General features: G+C 32.6%; 1 protein-coding gene across 1 annotated transcript in view; it reads left to right on the top strand.

Annotated features, from left to right (window-relative positions):
* Positions 1-13,568, top strand: part of GBE1 (1,4-alpha-glucan branching enzyme 1) — a 268,030-nt gene that overhangs the window by 118,705 nt on the left and 135,757 nt on the right. Inside the window, 3 exon segments of the mRNA XM_025449943.3 lie at positions 7,815-7,940; positions 8,745-8,880; positions 11,033-11,123. Coding sequence (XP_025305728.2) covers positions 7,815-7,940; positions 8,745-8,880; positions 11,033-11,123 — 353 coding nt within the window.

Below are 13,568 nucleotides of genomic sequence, written 5' to 3' on the forward strand. Positions count from 1 at the left end.
TTTATATTTTTTAGTAACTGTTTTGTGTATTTGGATACTCCCATGTTGGGTACATAAGTATTTATAATTGTGTCTTCTTGTTGGATTGTCCCCTAATAATTATTCTTCTATGTCTCTTGGTATAGTCTGTTTTAAAGTCTATTTTGTCTCATATTAGTATTGCTACTCTGGCTTTCTTTTCACATCCATTTGTCTGATAAATGGTTCTCCATCTCCTCACTTCCAATCTGCATGTGTCTTTAAAGAGGTGATAATTTTTGTGATGATTTTATATGCATATAACTTATATAAGGTTGTTTGATTAAATAAAATTATCTAAATTATGAGATCAAAAATGGAGATCTCTAAAATGTGTGAACTTTGTTATCCAGTTAAATTAGCAGAATTTTTTTTTTACAAAAATCAAATAACAGCACAGCCTGGGTGGCTCAGCAGTTTAGCGCCTTCACCCCAGGACCTGATCCTGGAGACCCGGGATCGAGTCCCACGGCAGGCTCCCTGCATGGAGCCTGCTTCTCCCTCTGCCTGTGTCTCTGCCTCTCTCTTTCCTTGTGTGTCTCATGAATAAATAAATAAATAAAATGGTAAAAAAATTCATTATAAAAAAAATTCACATAACAAAATTCAAGTCCCCATAGCAGGCTCAATATGTAAACAATGGTAATGCCAATTATATATAGTTCACATATAAACCTAACTTATATAAGTTTACCAATTAAATATATGTAGTTTTATGAAAGTATATCTATAAAATACTCATTTACATGTTATGGACTTATTATTATTAGAAAACTATCTTGATACTTTTATTGGTATCTTGTTTTTTTTCCCCATCAATTAATTGAAATATAAACTTAAAATTCACAGTGAAATATCTTTTAATATCAGATAGTGTTTCTGATATCCCTAACTAGAAAATTCAGAATGAAATTTTTTCAAAAAACATTATTATTATTGCTGATTACCTGTTTATTGAAATACTCTCATCTCTAATGAATCAAATATATCAAATATAGGGTAGAAAGTAGCCCTTTAGGTTTTGTTTATGGTAAATTCAGAAATTTTATTTGCATCATATAGAGTAATCCCTTTTATTCAATTTTTGAATATAATTACATGTGGGTAGACTAGCAATAAAAACTGCATATTACAAATCCACTTTTTTTGTAGGCTTTTCTATAATTCTGAAGCTCAGCAACATTTATTCTGAAAGAGTTTGCTTTTCCTGGGAATTGTCAAGGAGACTTGTTTAGTGAAGGTTACTGAAATACATTGGTAGATGCCTTCATTTAGGGAGTAGGAAGTTAGTAAGTGATAAAATATGTTATTTAGACTATTCACTAAAATAACTTTATTTTTTAACTCTAACACTGACATTTAATTAAATTTAAGTACATTCCATTTTATTCTTAAAAACTGATTGCCTCTAATTTTTCCCTTTTAATTTAGTTTACTGTAGCTGCTACACAAATTTGGTGGATTTAAACAATAGAAATTTCCACATTTTTGGAAGCCAAAAGTTCCAAATCAGTATCACTGGGCTGAAATCAAGGTATTGGAATGACCACAGTCTCTCTGGACTAGGAGACTCTGTTCTTTGCCACTTCCAACTTTTGGTGGCTCCTGGCATTCTTTGGCTTGTGTCAGCATCACTTCAGTCTCTACTTCCTTGGTCACATTACTTTTTCCTTTACTCTCTGTGTGTAAATATCCCTCTTTTCCTCTTATAAGGATTAATGTGATTACCCTTTTGGATGCTCTAGATAATCCATTCATTTTAATCCTTTTATCATTGCTTCAAAGACCCATTTTTTGCTACATAAAGTATCATTTACAGAATCTAGAGCGTAGGAAGTGAGTATCTTTTGAGGGGCCACTTTGAGCCTCCCAAAATAGCAAAGAGATTCATTCTTATATAATGTTAGTGAATCTTAAAAGTGATCCAAGTGGGAAGAACAAACAAACAAAACTATGGAAAAAAGTATACTCATATGTCATTTTTAAAACAAAGGTTAGTAGGAAAGCCATAGTTGAATTAAAATGAGATTTGATGTCCTTTTAAAATTATATTAAGCTATTTTAAAGCTTTAGTAATTATATCTATGCATTTAAAATGTTTACCTTATATTTATAAATATTAAAAACATTTATTTAGGATTCTGCTCACTGAAAGAATCAGTACATTCTCTGGAATATATCACTTATTTTCCTACTTAATTATGAACATTGATTACTTTTTCTAAAAATTGATCTTTATTTTTGTTCCCTGAACTTTTAAAAAAATTTTAATTTTAATTAACATACAGTTCAATATTGATTTATGGAGTAGAATTGAATGATTCATCATTCACATGCAACACCCACTACCCATCACAATAAGTGCCCTCTTTAATACCCATCACTCATCTAGCCCATCTCCCATACTTCTAAAAATTACTTAAGAATAAATTACAGTATATTTTCTATGTATGTATCATTCTCTTTCTCTGTAAATGTATATATTTATATATACATATATATATTTCAGTCACATTTTAAACATACAAAGGCAGAGTATTCATATTCATTATGGTGCATTGTGTATGACTGTACCCATTGTTTTATAAATGTTTTCATATATATTGATATGAATACCAAAGTATATATGTATTATATTTGTATATATTTATATGTATTGATATATTTTAGCATATAATATGTACTATTTCAACATATTATATTTATGTGCTTTCTATATATAGTTTTGATTACATTAGATATTATATAAATTAGAGGTAATTTAAAAGTGGAGATAACATTGCTTTATATATTAGAAATGACTCTGCTTGGTTATTTACTTTAAACTGTATGCTACTAAATAGTTATTTTTATTACTATATTTTTAATTAACCCTGCTTTTAACTTTTTTTTTTAATATAAAGAAAGGTTTTCCTTGTATCACATCGCTACTATTTAGGAAAATTAAATTATAATATTCAACATCTGTGTCTTTTCCCTTGGTATTCTACAATTCAGTCATGAAACCAAGTTACAGGGATGTCTGGGTGGCTCAGAGGTTAAGTGTCTGCCTTTGGCCCAGGACATGATCCTGGAGTCTCAGGATCAAGTACCACATCGGGCTCCCCAGAGGGAGCCTGCTTCTCCCTCTGCCTACATCTCTGTCTCTCTCTCTGTGCCTCTCATGAATAAATAAATAAAATCTTAAAAAAAAAAAAATAAAAGAAACCAAGTTACATTCAAATGCTGTTTTCCAGAGTATGCTAATACTTCTAACCAGTTGAACATGTCCACTGTTTTTATATTAAATTGTTGACCACCTGAGGAGCATGTTATGTCATAATTTTCCAGTCCATAGGAACAATAATCTTTGGCAAGAAGCATTTCAAAAGATACTCCTAGAATGAATGAATACATGTATACATATATTTTTTTAAAAAAATTCTTCACTGTTTTACCAAACTATTTCTTATATTGTTTGAGTTCTTTTTTTTTTTTTTTTTTATTGTTTGAGTTCTAAGTGATATTTTCTAAATAAAATTTGATTTCAAATAGTTCACTAAGTCATTTTTTTTTTTAAGATTTTATTTATTTATTCATGAGAGACACAGAGAGAGAGAGAGAAAGGCAGAGGCACAGGCAGAGGGAGAAGCAGGCTCCATGCAGGGAGCCTGATGTGGGACATGATCCCGGGACTTCAGGATCACACCCTGGGCTGGAAGAAAGCGATAAACCACCGAGCCACCCAGGGATCCTCACACTAAGTCAGTTTGACTTTTGCACAGGTAGAGATTTCGTTTATATACTTGTTTATTGATTAATATCTTTGGATGGTAACGTCCCATAAGTCAAAGAGATACTTTGACTTATTAAAAAAGCCTGTTTATATTTTTACCATGTTACAAAATGTTATAATTTTATAAAATATACATTTGCCCTGTAAAAAGCTCATCATGATATTGTATTCATTAGCATATTTCTTGAAGTAATTTGACATATTTTTTGAAGTTTTATTTTAATACTCTGGCAGTATATTTAAGGTACATACTATATGCAACCGGAATAGCACAGCTCCATAGATGCATATGCAGTTATGTAATTAATGTATTCACAATACTTACTAAAATATTTATTTGTTTCAGATCAAAAATGTTGTACAGAGAAGGGATGCCTGGGTGGCTCCATTAGTTAAGTGTTCCAGTCTTCATTTCAGCTCAGGTCATGATCTCATGGTCCTGGGATGGAGCCCTGCAATGGGCTCCCTGCTGAACAGGGAGTCTGCTTGTCTCCCTCTCCCTTTGTCCCAACCCCCACTCACATGCGCTCTTTCTTTCTCTCTAAAATAAATAAATAGATATTTAGGGAAAAAAAAGTTACACAAATGAAATGAAGTGATATATACACACATACAACCAGGAAATAAAAGCTACCAATAATCTATCCATAGATAGATTCACCTAAATATTTTTTTCTATTTATTAAAATGCTTTAGTCCATGGGTTTCTGTGCATTTACATTAGGAGACAATACATTCTTTTTCATAACGTGAAAGAATATTCTTATAACCTTCAATATAATTCAGTACTATAGTTTTACTACTATATATTATTTAGTCTATCACTTTTTGCCAATTAATAGTAAGATCAATAGACAGGGATATAGTTCTTTGGACAGATCTCCAATTACTTCCATGGCAAAGTTCTGTAATTAGAATTGCTAAGTATTGAGAATTACTTTTTTTTTAATGCATATTGCCAAATTGCTATTCAGAGCTTTCATACTATTTCATACTTATACTAGCGGTGTATAAGACTTTCAATTTAGTAGTATCAAGTAAATTCTTCTACTTCATCAGCTGTTAGACTTAATATCGTTGAAAGATCTATCAAGCTATCTCTTTTCAATTTGCTTTATAGCATTTGCTATTTTAATGTTGTAAATTAAATGATGTAGTCTTATCTCATGACTTAAAAAACTTTTCATCTGAATCTGAACTTATGAAAGACAAAATCTAGGAATTGCCCTCTCCCCCAAAACATATGAGCAGAATTTAGTCAAGAAAGATTATATTCCTTATTCATTGGAACACCTCTCAAATTATATTTAGATTTACTAGAATATTCTTAGCTGTGCCATGACAATTTAAGGACAGCAAGTCAAAAATGAACTAAGTGGCTTCTACAGGGGAGTGCTTAAGAAACATTGAACTAATGTAATAAAGAAGCCTCCAAAATGTAGGGGCCTAAAGAACAGAAATTTATTTACCTTTTATGTAATGATCACAGATAAGTGTTCCAGATTTGGTGGGAACTTTTGCTTTACTATATCATTGAAAGACCCACCCTTTAGTTCTGTTACTGAGAAGGAAAAAAGAAATTGGATATTAGAAGTTTCCACCCTAAGAAACAATACTAATCAAAATGACAGGGAAGGAAGAAACAGCATTTTTGGAAACAAGAATACTGAAGTCATTCAGTGAATGATTAAATAAATAATCATTCGTCAGGTGTAGAGTTTGATTTTACCCTACCTACAAGCTTGTAACTTGTTATTGTTTCATGGAATCTGGCAGAATACATACAACCCTTGGGTTAGAGACAAATTATTTTATTAATTGCAACACAGTAAGCAGTATGGTTCCCTTTGTCTTCCAAATCTTATGGAGTGACATCAAGTGATCCAGATGGATGATACTCACACAGTTGGTTTGCATCATAGCTCCAGAATATTTATCTTGAGGAATCCATTCTTTCATAGCAAGCAATAAGCAAACCTGTTCTGTATCTTCAGAGGAGACATTTCCGTCATGGTTGCATGCTACAAACACAATTCTGAGAAATAGCTTCTGTCAATAACTGTCAGGACCTTGTATTCTTGGTATACTCAGCAACATACGTAGGAACATGAGAGACCAATGAAAGGACTGTTCCTTCCAACAACAAGCAAATTAATGTTCTAAAGAATGTGAAAATTATTTTCAGCGTGAGGAGATTTTTGATGTGCTCTACGTAAAGTTTCAAATATTCTCTCTGCCATCAGGCACCTTCACAAATAATTATGGGTATATGAATATCCTTTACAGGGACTGTAGAGCAATTTTGCAAAAGAGAGAAAAGATAGATGGATTAAGCAGAGTGTTATTTACTGAAAACTGATTTCTGTATTTTATTTCCTCATGACCTGTTCTCAGTTGATGAGTGAGACAAAAGACCTTCTCTTAAACATGTTACTATTGTATATTACACCTGAAATTCATATGGCTCAAGGGACATATCTTTTGAAATGAACACTACTAAAATGGATGAATTCTATTCATTCATCTTTTTGTGATAATTATTTGAATGATAGCAATAGTTAGCTGTCATTGGCTTCAATAAGTAGGAGGCAGGGATCCCTGGGTGGTGCAGCGGTTTAGCGCCTGCCTTTGGCCCAGGGCGTGATCCTGGAGACCCGGGATCGAATCCCACATCGGGCTCCCAGTGCATGGAGCCTGCTTCTCCCTCTGCCTGTGTCTCTGCCTCTCTCTCTCTGTGTGACTATCATAAATAAATAAAAATTTAAAAAAAAAATAAGTAGGAGGCATAATGAAGGAGAAAGAATTTTGTTCATGTAACTTAGACATTGCTTTTCACCACTTACCTGCTCTTACATCATAAATCATGATTCATTATTTTTTGGTATCTGTAGAAAGTGCTATGGTTGCCTTTAAGAGCAAGAAAGTAAGTATCAGAGGCTCTGTATTTAGCTTTCGGCTCTGCTATTCAGTGACTTTTGTCAACTCAATCTCGCTTGATATTTGGGTTATATTCTCTAGAATCGAGTTAAGGTATAATGACGAAAATCCTTTCAAAACTGTAAATTGTTACACACATATTTAATTACCAAGAATTATGTATGCTAGAGCTTTTCTCTACTAAAGGAGACTCAAGAACATATTCTCTGTCAATGCTAAGGGCATAATATAGCTCCTAATCTGAACAATTTTGACCATCCTATACTTACTTTTAGAAGATTTAATTTTTAAAAATCTCTTAAAAAAAAACCCTACCACCCCTACCCCACTTAGAAACCCTGCTCATGTGGCTCACTTTGTTATCTGTGCTATTTTATTCAGTGTAAGTCTAAAAGGGTGTATTTACATTTTATTGTTTTTTATTTTTGATAACAATAGTGATACTATTGGCAAATATAAGAATGGATATCTAAAAGGGGAAATGCTTGGTTTTATATGGTAAAGCATACTATGAATAGGGTATAGAAGAAGTTGAAAAGAGATAGAAAATATTTGCAGGGTAATATCTGTGTGTATGTATGTATGTATGCATATTTGTGTGTGCACAATATAAAGGTTAATCAAAACACATTTTTCTCCTTTAGCTTCTTGAAAATGTTATTATTGCTAGAAAAATGAAATGAAAGAGTTAGCAACATAGCTCATTACTTTTTTAATATATAGTAAGATTATGTCCTCCTGTTGATTTATTCACGGTAGCTTTCAAACAATATTCTTGTCTTTTTACTATCTATTTTATGTTTACTTTAATTGACCACTCTAATGGCTGATTGACAATGATGGAAGGTGCCAGAGAATTATAAAATATTTCAAGTGGAATTGAGTTTAATGATCATAACTATAACAGATAAGAAAGTAAAGTCCATGGAATTTATACATCTTTAAGGGTACACATCTATATAGTAGTTTAAATTCTTAAGACCATGCCTCCTTTTCTTACTTGTAGCAGTGCTTATAAACTCTTATGCATTATCTCAGAGTTTTCAAAGTGTTTTAAAGCAATAACATCTCATTCTCTTTTTAGGTAGTTATTAGGAGTAAAAGTGGAGAGATCTTGTATCGTATTTCACCATGGGCGAAGTATGTGACTCGTGAAGGTGATAATGTGAATTATGATTGGATACACTGGGATCCAGAACACCCATATAAAGTGAGAACAACAAATCTTTAAATAAATTCTTGTTCCAGTATTTCTAGGAAAATTAATTTTTACTTCCATAACTTTTATAGTAATGTTCAACTTCTCTCTTCACTGCCAGTTTTATATTTTACATCATAGTGTACCTGATATGCTATACATATATCAGAGTCCATCATCTGTAGCCAGTAAAATATAGAAGTGAGTTGTTTTATCATGTGTTTCTGAGGTTAGGATGGAGAAAGAAATCTCTACATACGGACCTGAAAGGGATACTGTTTTTTGTTGTTTTTTTAATCATAATTTCTGATTCATCACAGATACCTCAGTGATAGAGTATTTCTCATTGTCATTGGTTTGAAGCAGGATTAGTGTGCTTTGAAGCAAGGGATAGGGAAGAAAGATATCTCATGATATCTCATGGTGTATTATTTAGGGTTATTTTTAAGGCTATATTATTGTCAAAGTTTATATGTATCTTTGAACTCACCCTTCTATCTTCTAAGTTATTAGAGCTTGTTGATAAATGCTTTGCATTTAATAATTATGCATTTTAAGGTTTTATGTTTTCTCTAAGGCTCAATGATAAGGTATAAGCCATTACGTGATTACTCTTTTAAAACAGATCTATTAACATTTTCCTAAAAAGGAATTTATTTTCAAGAGAAAATTTAATGGATTAGCCAAGTGCCTTTTATATGCAAAAACAGTTCCAAACTATTTGAGTTGATTCATGATTTCACTTAACATGCTTAATCAGGTAGTATCATACCTGAATTTCTGATCTAATTCTTTATATAATTTTATATTCTGTAGTTTAAGCATTCCAAGCCAAAGAAACCAAGAGGTCTAAGAATTTATGAATCTCATGTGGGAATTTCTTCATATGAAGGAAAAATAGCTTCTTATAAACATTTTACATGCAATGTACTACCAAGAATCAAAGACCTTGGTAAGTAATAACTGTGATTTTTATTCAGATAAAATTTTAATGAGTCTGTTCTCTTATTAGAAAAGCTAATTACAAGTGTCTTTTTTTGTGTGTGTTAAGAGATTAAATATGTAATAGAAATGCATTTTATTAGGCTTCTCAAATTGCCCTGTAATAGTGATAGCATAGAAAAGAGAAATGGAATAAGATAGAGCATAAGAATTCAAGATATTATTCCAATTTCAATTTTAAGTAATGTGAACTGATGGCTTCCAAACTGTAGATAAATATGTAAGCATAATTACTTTTCTACAGGAGAGAACTTTTATCAATTTGAGTGGTCATTGATTATAGCCTGTTCATTTTAGTCTGTTAGGGGAAAAAAATCTTACATTTTTTAAGGTTACTGGAATTCATTTTGTATGAAAGTATATACATATATATAGTCTGGATGATTTACTTGACAAATATTTATGGTGCATCTTCTTCTAAGACACATTGTTCTAGATGTTTATATGTTGGACTGTAATGACACAGATCCTCGTCTTCAGGGGAACAACTAGGAGAGTTAGTGTATAATGCTGAACTATTGATTTGGTATGCTTTAAAGTTGTTATTTTTCTTTTTATAGGTAATGCTTTTTTTTTTAATCATTTCACAGCATATTAGCACCTGCTCCAACAGCTAGGCAGGGAGATAAAGCACATTTAATTATTCTGTTTCTGGTAGGCAGTCTAAACTTTGGCTAGAAGAAAGGTTTACAACTCACTGTTCAAGTTTTTGGTTATACATGGATCTTAGTTATCTATAATGGTAAGGTCAGATTCCAGAAACTTAAATTAATTAAAGGTATGAAGAATTTAATATTGATTGTGTTTTATAGATACTATATTTGAATTGTCGTGTTTGGGATGTTCTACAATTTAATATTGTAACACATTGTTTATGCCCCTGGTCTTGCAGAAGCTAGACAGAGCAAGGATTTTCTTGTTCATCATTGTGTTTGAGTTGAAAAGCCCAGGACTCTGAACATAAATGAATCTAAGAATGAGTAATGCCATAAAATTAATAACAAAAACTATAGATTGGTGCTTGATCATAAGAATAATATTTCACATTAGAGAAATAAACTACAAAGTGTATATTGTTATAAAATATATAATTGATGTATGTTAATCCGAGCGGGAGTTTATACACATATTTCTACCATGATGGAAATGTGATAGAGTTAGATTGTTTTTACAATGAAAAAGCCAACAACAGCTATGACCCATAGTTTATGTTATTCTTTAAACAGAAGTCTCTAATTCTGAATGTGACTTTGCAATTGTTCCAATATTAGTAATGTACGAAAATATGTACCTGAGAGACTGTATTGACATCAACTGGACTTTGAGAAGAGAGTATTTTCTATGTATGTTACAGCAATGTAACTTTCAGAGCAGTCAAACCATATTTGAAAATTTTGCCAAATTTTACCAAACTTGAAGAAAAAAATGGTTATCTCAGTTATTTTTTTAAAGGTCAAAAGTTTCTTCCTCTTTGATTATTTGTTTATATTAAAAACATGTTAGTAAATGCCTTTAAGGTTATGTGTGCCCATGTGTGCACACATCCAACTTTGGAGTTCTTATATGGGTTAAGAAATTGCAGAAAATAAAAGAATTAATGCTGGTTTTGTAAAAGCTACCTTGTGGAAGAATGAACTTAACTGGAAAATCTTATGTTCTGTGGTAGAAATAATTGAAACAGGAAAAGGTAAAATAAAAGTATGTGGCATGCAACTGGTTACTTTTTTTCAGCTTTCATAATCTATACTATGAATATTACAAGTGCAACTGAAGTTTAGCATATGTAGATTGCCATCTTTAATATTCTAAAGTCAAATTAAGAGTATATTTGCATATCATTTATTACATGTTAAATGAAGGCATTTCAAATAGCTAGTTAGAGTACAACTCTCAAGAACTAACTGTCTAATTTTGTGTTAGAAGGTCAAGACAAGCAAAATATTTTAAAGTAGAACTTTTCAAAGTGATCAGATCATTTATATATAAATGATCATATGTAAAATTTAATGTCTTTAGAAAAAGGATGCTGTGTTTATATATTTTTTTCGTTTCTTTCTTTAAAAATATTGCTTTTAATCTCTACTCGACCTTTGCTTGTATAGGATACAACTGCATTCAGTTGATGGCAATCATGGAGCATGCTTACTATGCAAGTTTTGGTTACCAGATCACAAGCTTCTTTGCAGCTTCAAGGTAAAATGAAAGTCCAACATATAACCATTTTTATTCGAGGAAAAAAATAAAATGAATTTTTACCTTTTATATGATGTTGTTTTGTAACCTCATTTAGAGTTACCAGAGTTTAATAGAAGCTGAGAATTTTTTTTTGGACTGAGATCATAGGCTTTGCGTCAAGCCTTAGAGGTTGGCCGTGATTCAACATTGCTTTCCATAAAATGATTTCAGATGAAGAATATCCAGTTAACTTACTAAAATTGTCATACATTTGGAGGTCCAAGCTTTAGTCAGAAAATCATGTCTCATGGAAGTCATTATTGCTAGGGCTCACATCCTTTTCTGGAAAGAGATTGACTCCTGTAGAAATGTGACTCAGAAGGCTCTTGGACAAAACCTGAGAGACTCCTAGCTCTCTAAATGAACAAGGGGTAGTGGAAGGGGAGGTGGGTGGAGGGATGGGTGACTGGGTGACAGGCACTGAGGGGGGGCACTTTGTGGGATGAGCACTGGGTGTTATACTATATGTTGGCAAATCAAACTCCAATTAAAAAATACACACACAAAAAAGGATATACTACTATCTGTAGAAAGATTATCCTTCTTTCTAGGCTAAAATCCAAGGAATGTGTCTCTCTGGGCAGAAAGACACCAAGGAGTCCTATGTAATTGAAGAAGTGCTGACCTGAATGACTACAAGTTGAACAACTTTAACAGTGCTTCCACCTCATGGAGCTCACACTGTGTGGCACATAGACGTTAATCCAATAATCATACATATTGATTTCTTCCCATGATAAAAACTAAGAAGAAAATGACAGGATGGTATAACAGCCTAGAATGAGGTATCTAATCGGTTTAGGTTAGATGTGAACCGATGTTGGAACTGAGATCCAGAACATAATTAAGAGTGAACTGGGAGGAAGGATGAAGTGGAGATAGGGAGATAGCATTCCAGGCTAGAGAAAAAAATACTGATCATTTTATCTGTTTCTTTTGATAGTCCTTCTCCTTCAATAAATTACCTGTATTTATAAACTCTAAATCTTTCATTTCTCTTTTCTTTCTTGAACTCATTCCAAGTAGGCTCCTCACCTCTTCATTGAAATTGCTCTTGTCAAGTGTACTGATGAATTCCAGGCTGTTAAGTCCACTGATCGTCTGTTAACTTACTTGAACTGTCAGCAGCACTTGGCACAACTAGTTTCCTGTACCTTGTTAGGACATTTTTCTTTCCTTCAGTGTTCAGGAAAACTATTATTCTCCTGTTTGTGTTTTTCCTATCTCTCTTGCTGCTTTTTAATTTTTTAAAATTTCCTTTGCTTTTCCTGACCACCAATGTTGAACTTCCAGGTCTCAGCCCTCATTTCCATTCTCCTCTGTATATGAATAACATATGTTGGGGAGTCTCATCAAGTTTCATCCATTCTTATGGCCGAAATACACTTTACATTATACCAGACTCTTCCCTTTTTGCCCATTCCTATATCTAGCTTATCATAAAACCTAACCACCTGTAACTTCAAAGTGTATCCCAAATCTGGCTTCTTCAACTGCTATCACCCTGGTCCAAGCTGCCATTATCTATAACGTGAATTATTTCAGTTAACTGAGCACTCTGTTTTCTCTTGTTCTCCTTCCCCTTCCCTGGCCTTCTCTCCCTCCATACACATGACTACTTTCTGCATAGTGACCAGAGTAACCACTTCAAAATACATAATGTGATGAGCACTGGGTATTATACTAAATGTTGGCAAATTGAATTTAAATTTTAAAAAAATTAAAAAATAAAAGATCATGTCACTTTCTTGCTCAGCACCATCTAATGATTCCTTAACTCTTTCAGGTTAAAAGTGAAAGGCCCTATATTGGCCCATAAGACCCCATATAATCTGGGTCTTAGCTGACTCTCTGGCCTCATCTCTATTGATCATTCCACTCTGGCCACATACTAGCCTATTTGCTATTCTTCCAGGTGTTCCAGCTTATTTCCCCAGTACCCTCTCTCCCTAAACCTTCTATCTTTTAGATATTCACATGCCTTACTCCCTTCTTCTTTCATGTATTCCCTCAAACATTGCCTTCTTCATGAAACTTTCACTTCATAACCCTGTTTAAGATAGCAAACCCACCCTTTCTACCAGTGGCTTTGTTTTGTTTTTTTTCTTTAGAGAAGTTATTGCTGTCTGGCATCCCTCGTGTTTTGCTTATTTATTTGTAGTCCTCCAAATAGAATGTAAATTCCATAAGGGCAGTGATATTTATTTTGTTCACTGCTAAATCCCAGAGCATAGAAAATTTCATGACACATGGTAGATAGCTTAATAAGTATTTGTTGAAAAAAGCAAGTGAATGAATGAAATTTTGAGGCTATTTATTCATTGAACACGCTGTTCATTGCATAGGGGGAAAAAAAGGCTAGGTGGCTGGAATAAGGAGAGAAAACAGTAAAGTGTCATTAAT

Source organism: Canis lupus, chromosome 31 (assembly GCF_003254725.2).
Source record: "Canis lupus dingo isolate Sandy chromosome 31, ASM325472v2, whole genome shotgun sequence".
Lineage (NCBI taxonomy): Eukaryota > Metazoa > Chordata > Mammalia > Carnivora > Canidae > Canis > Canis lupus.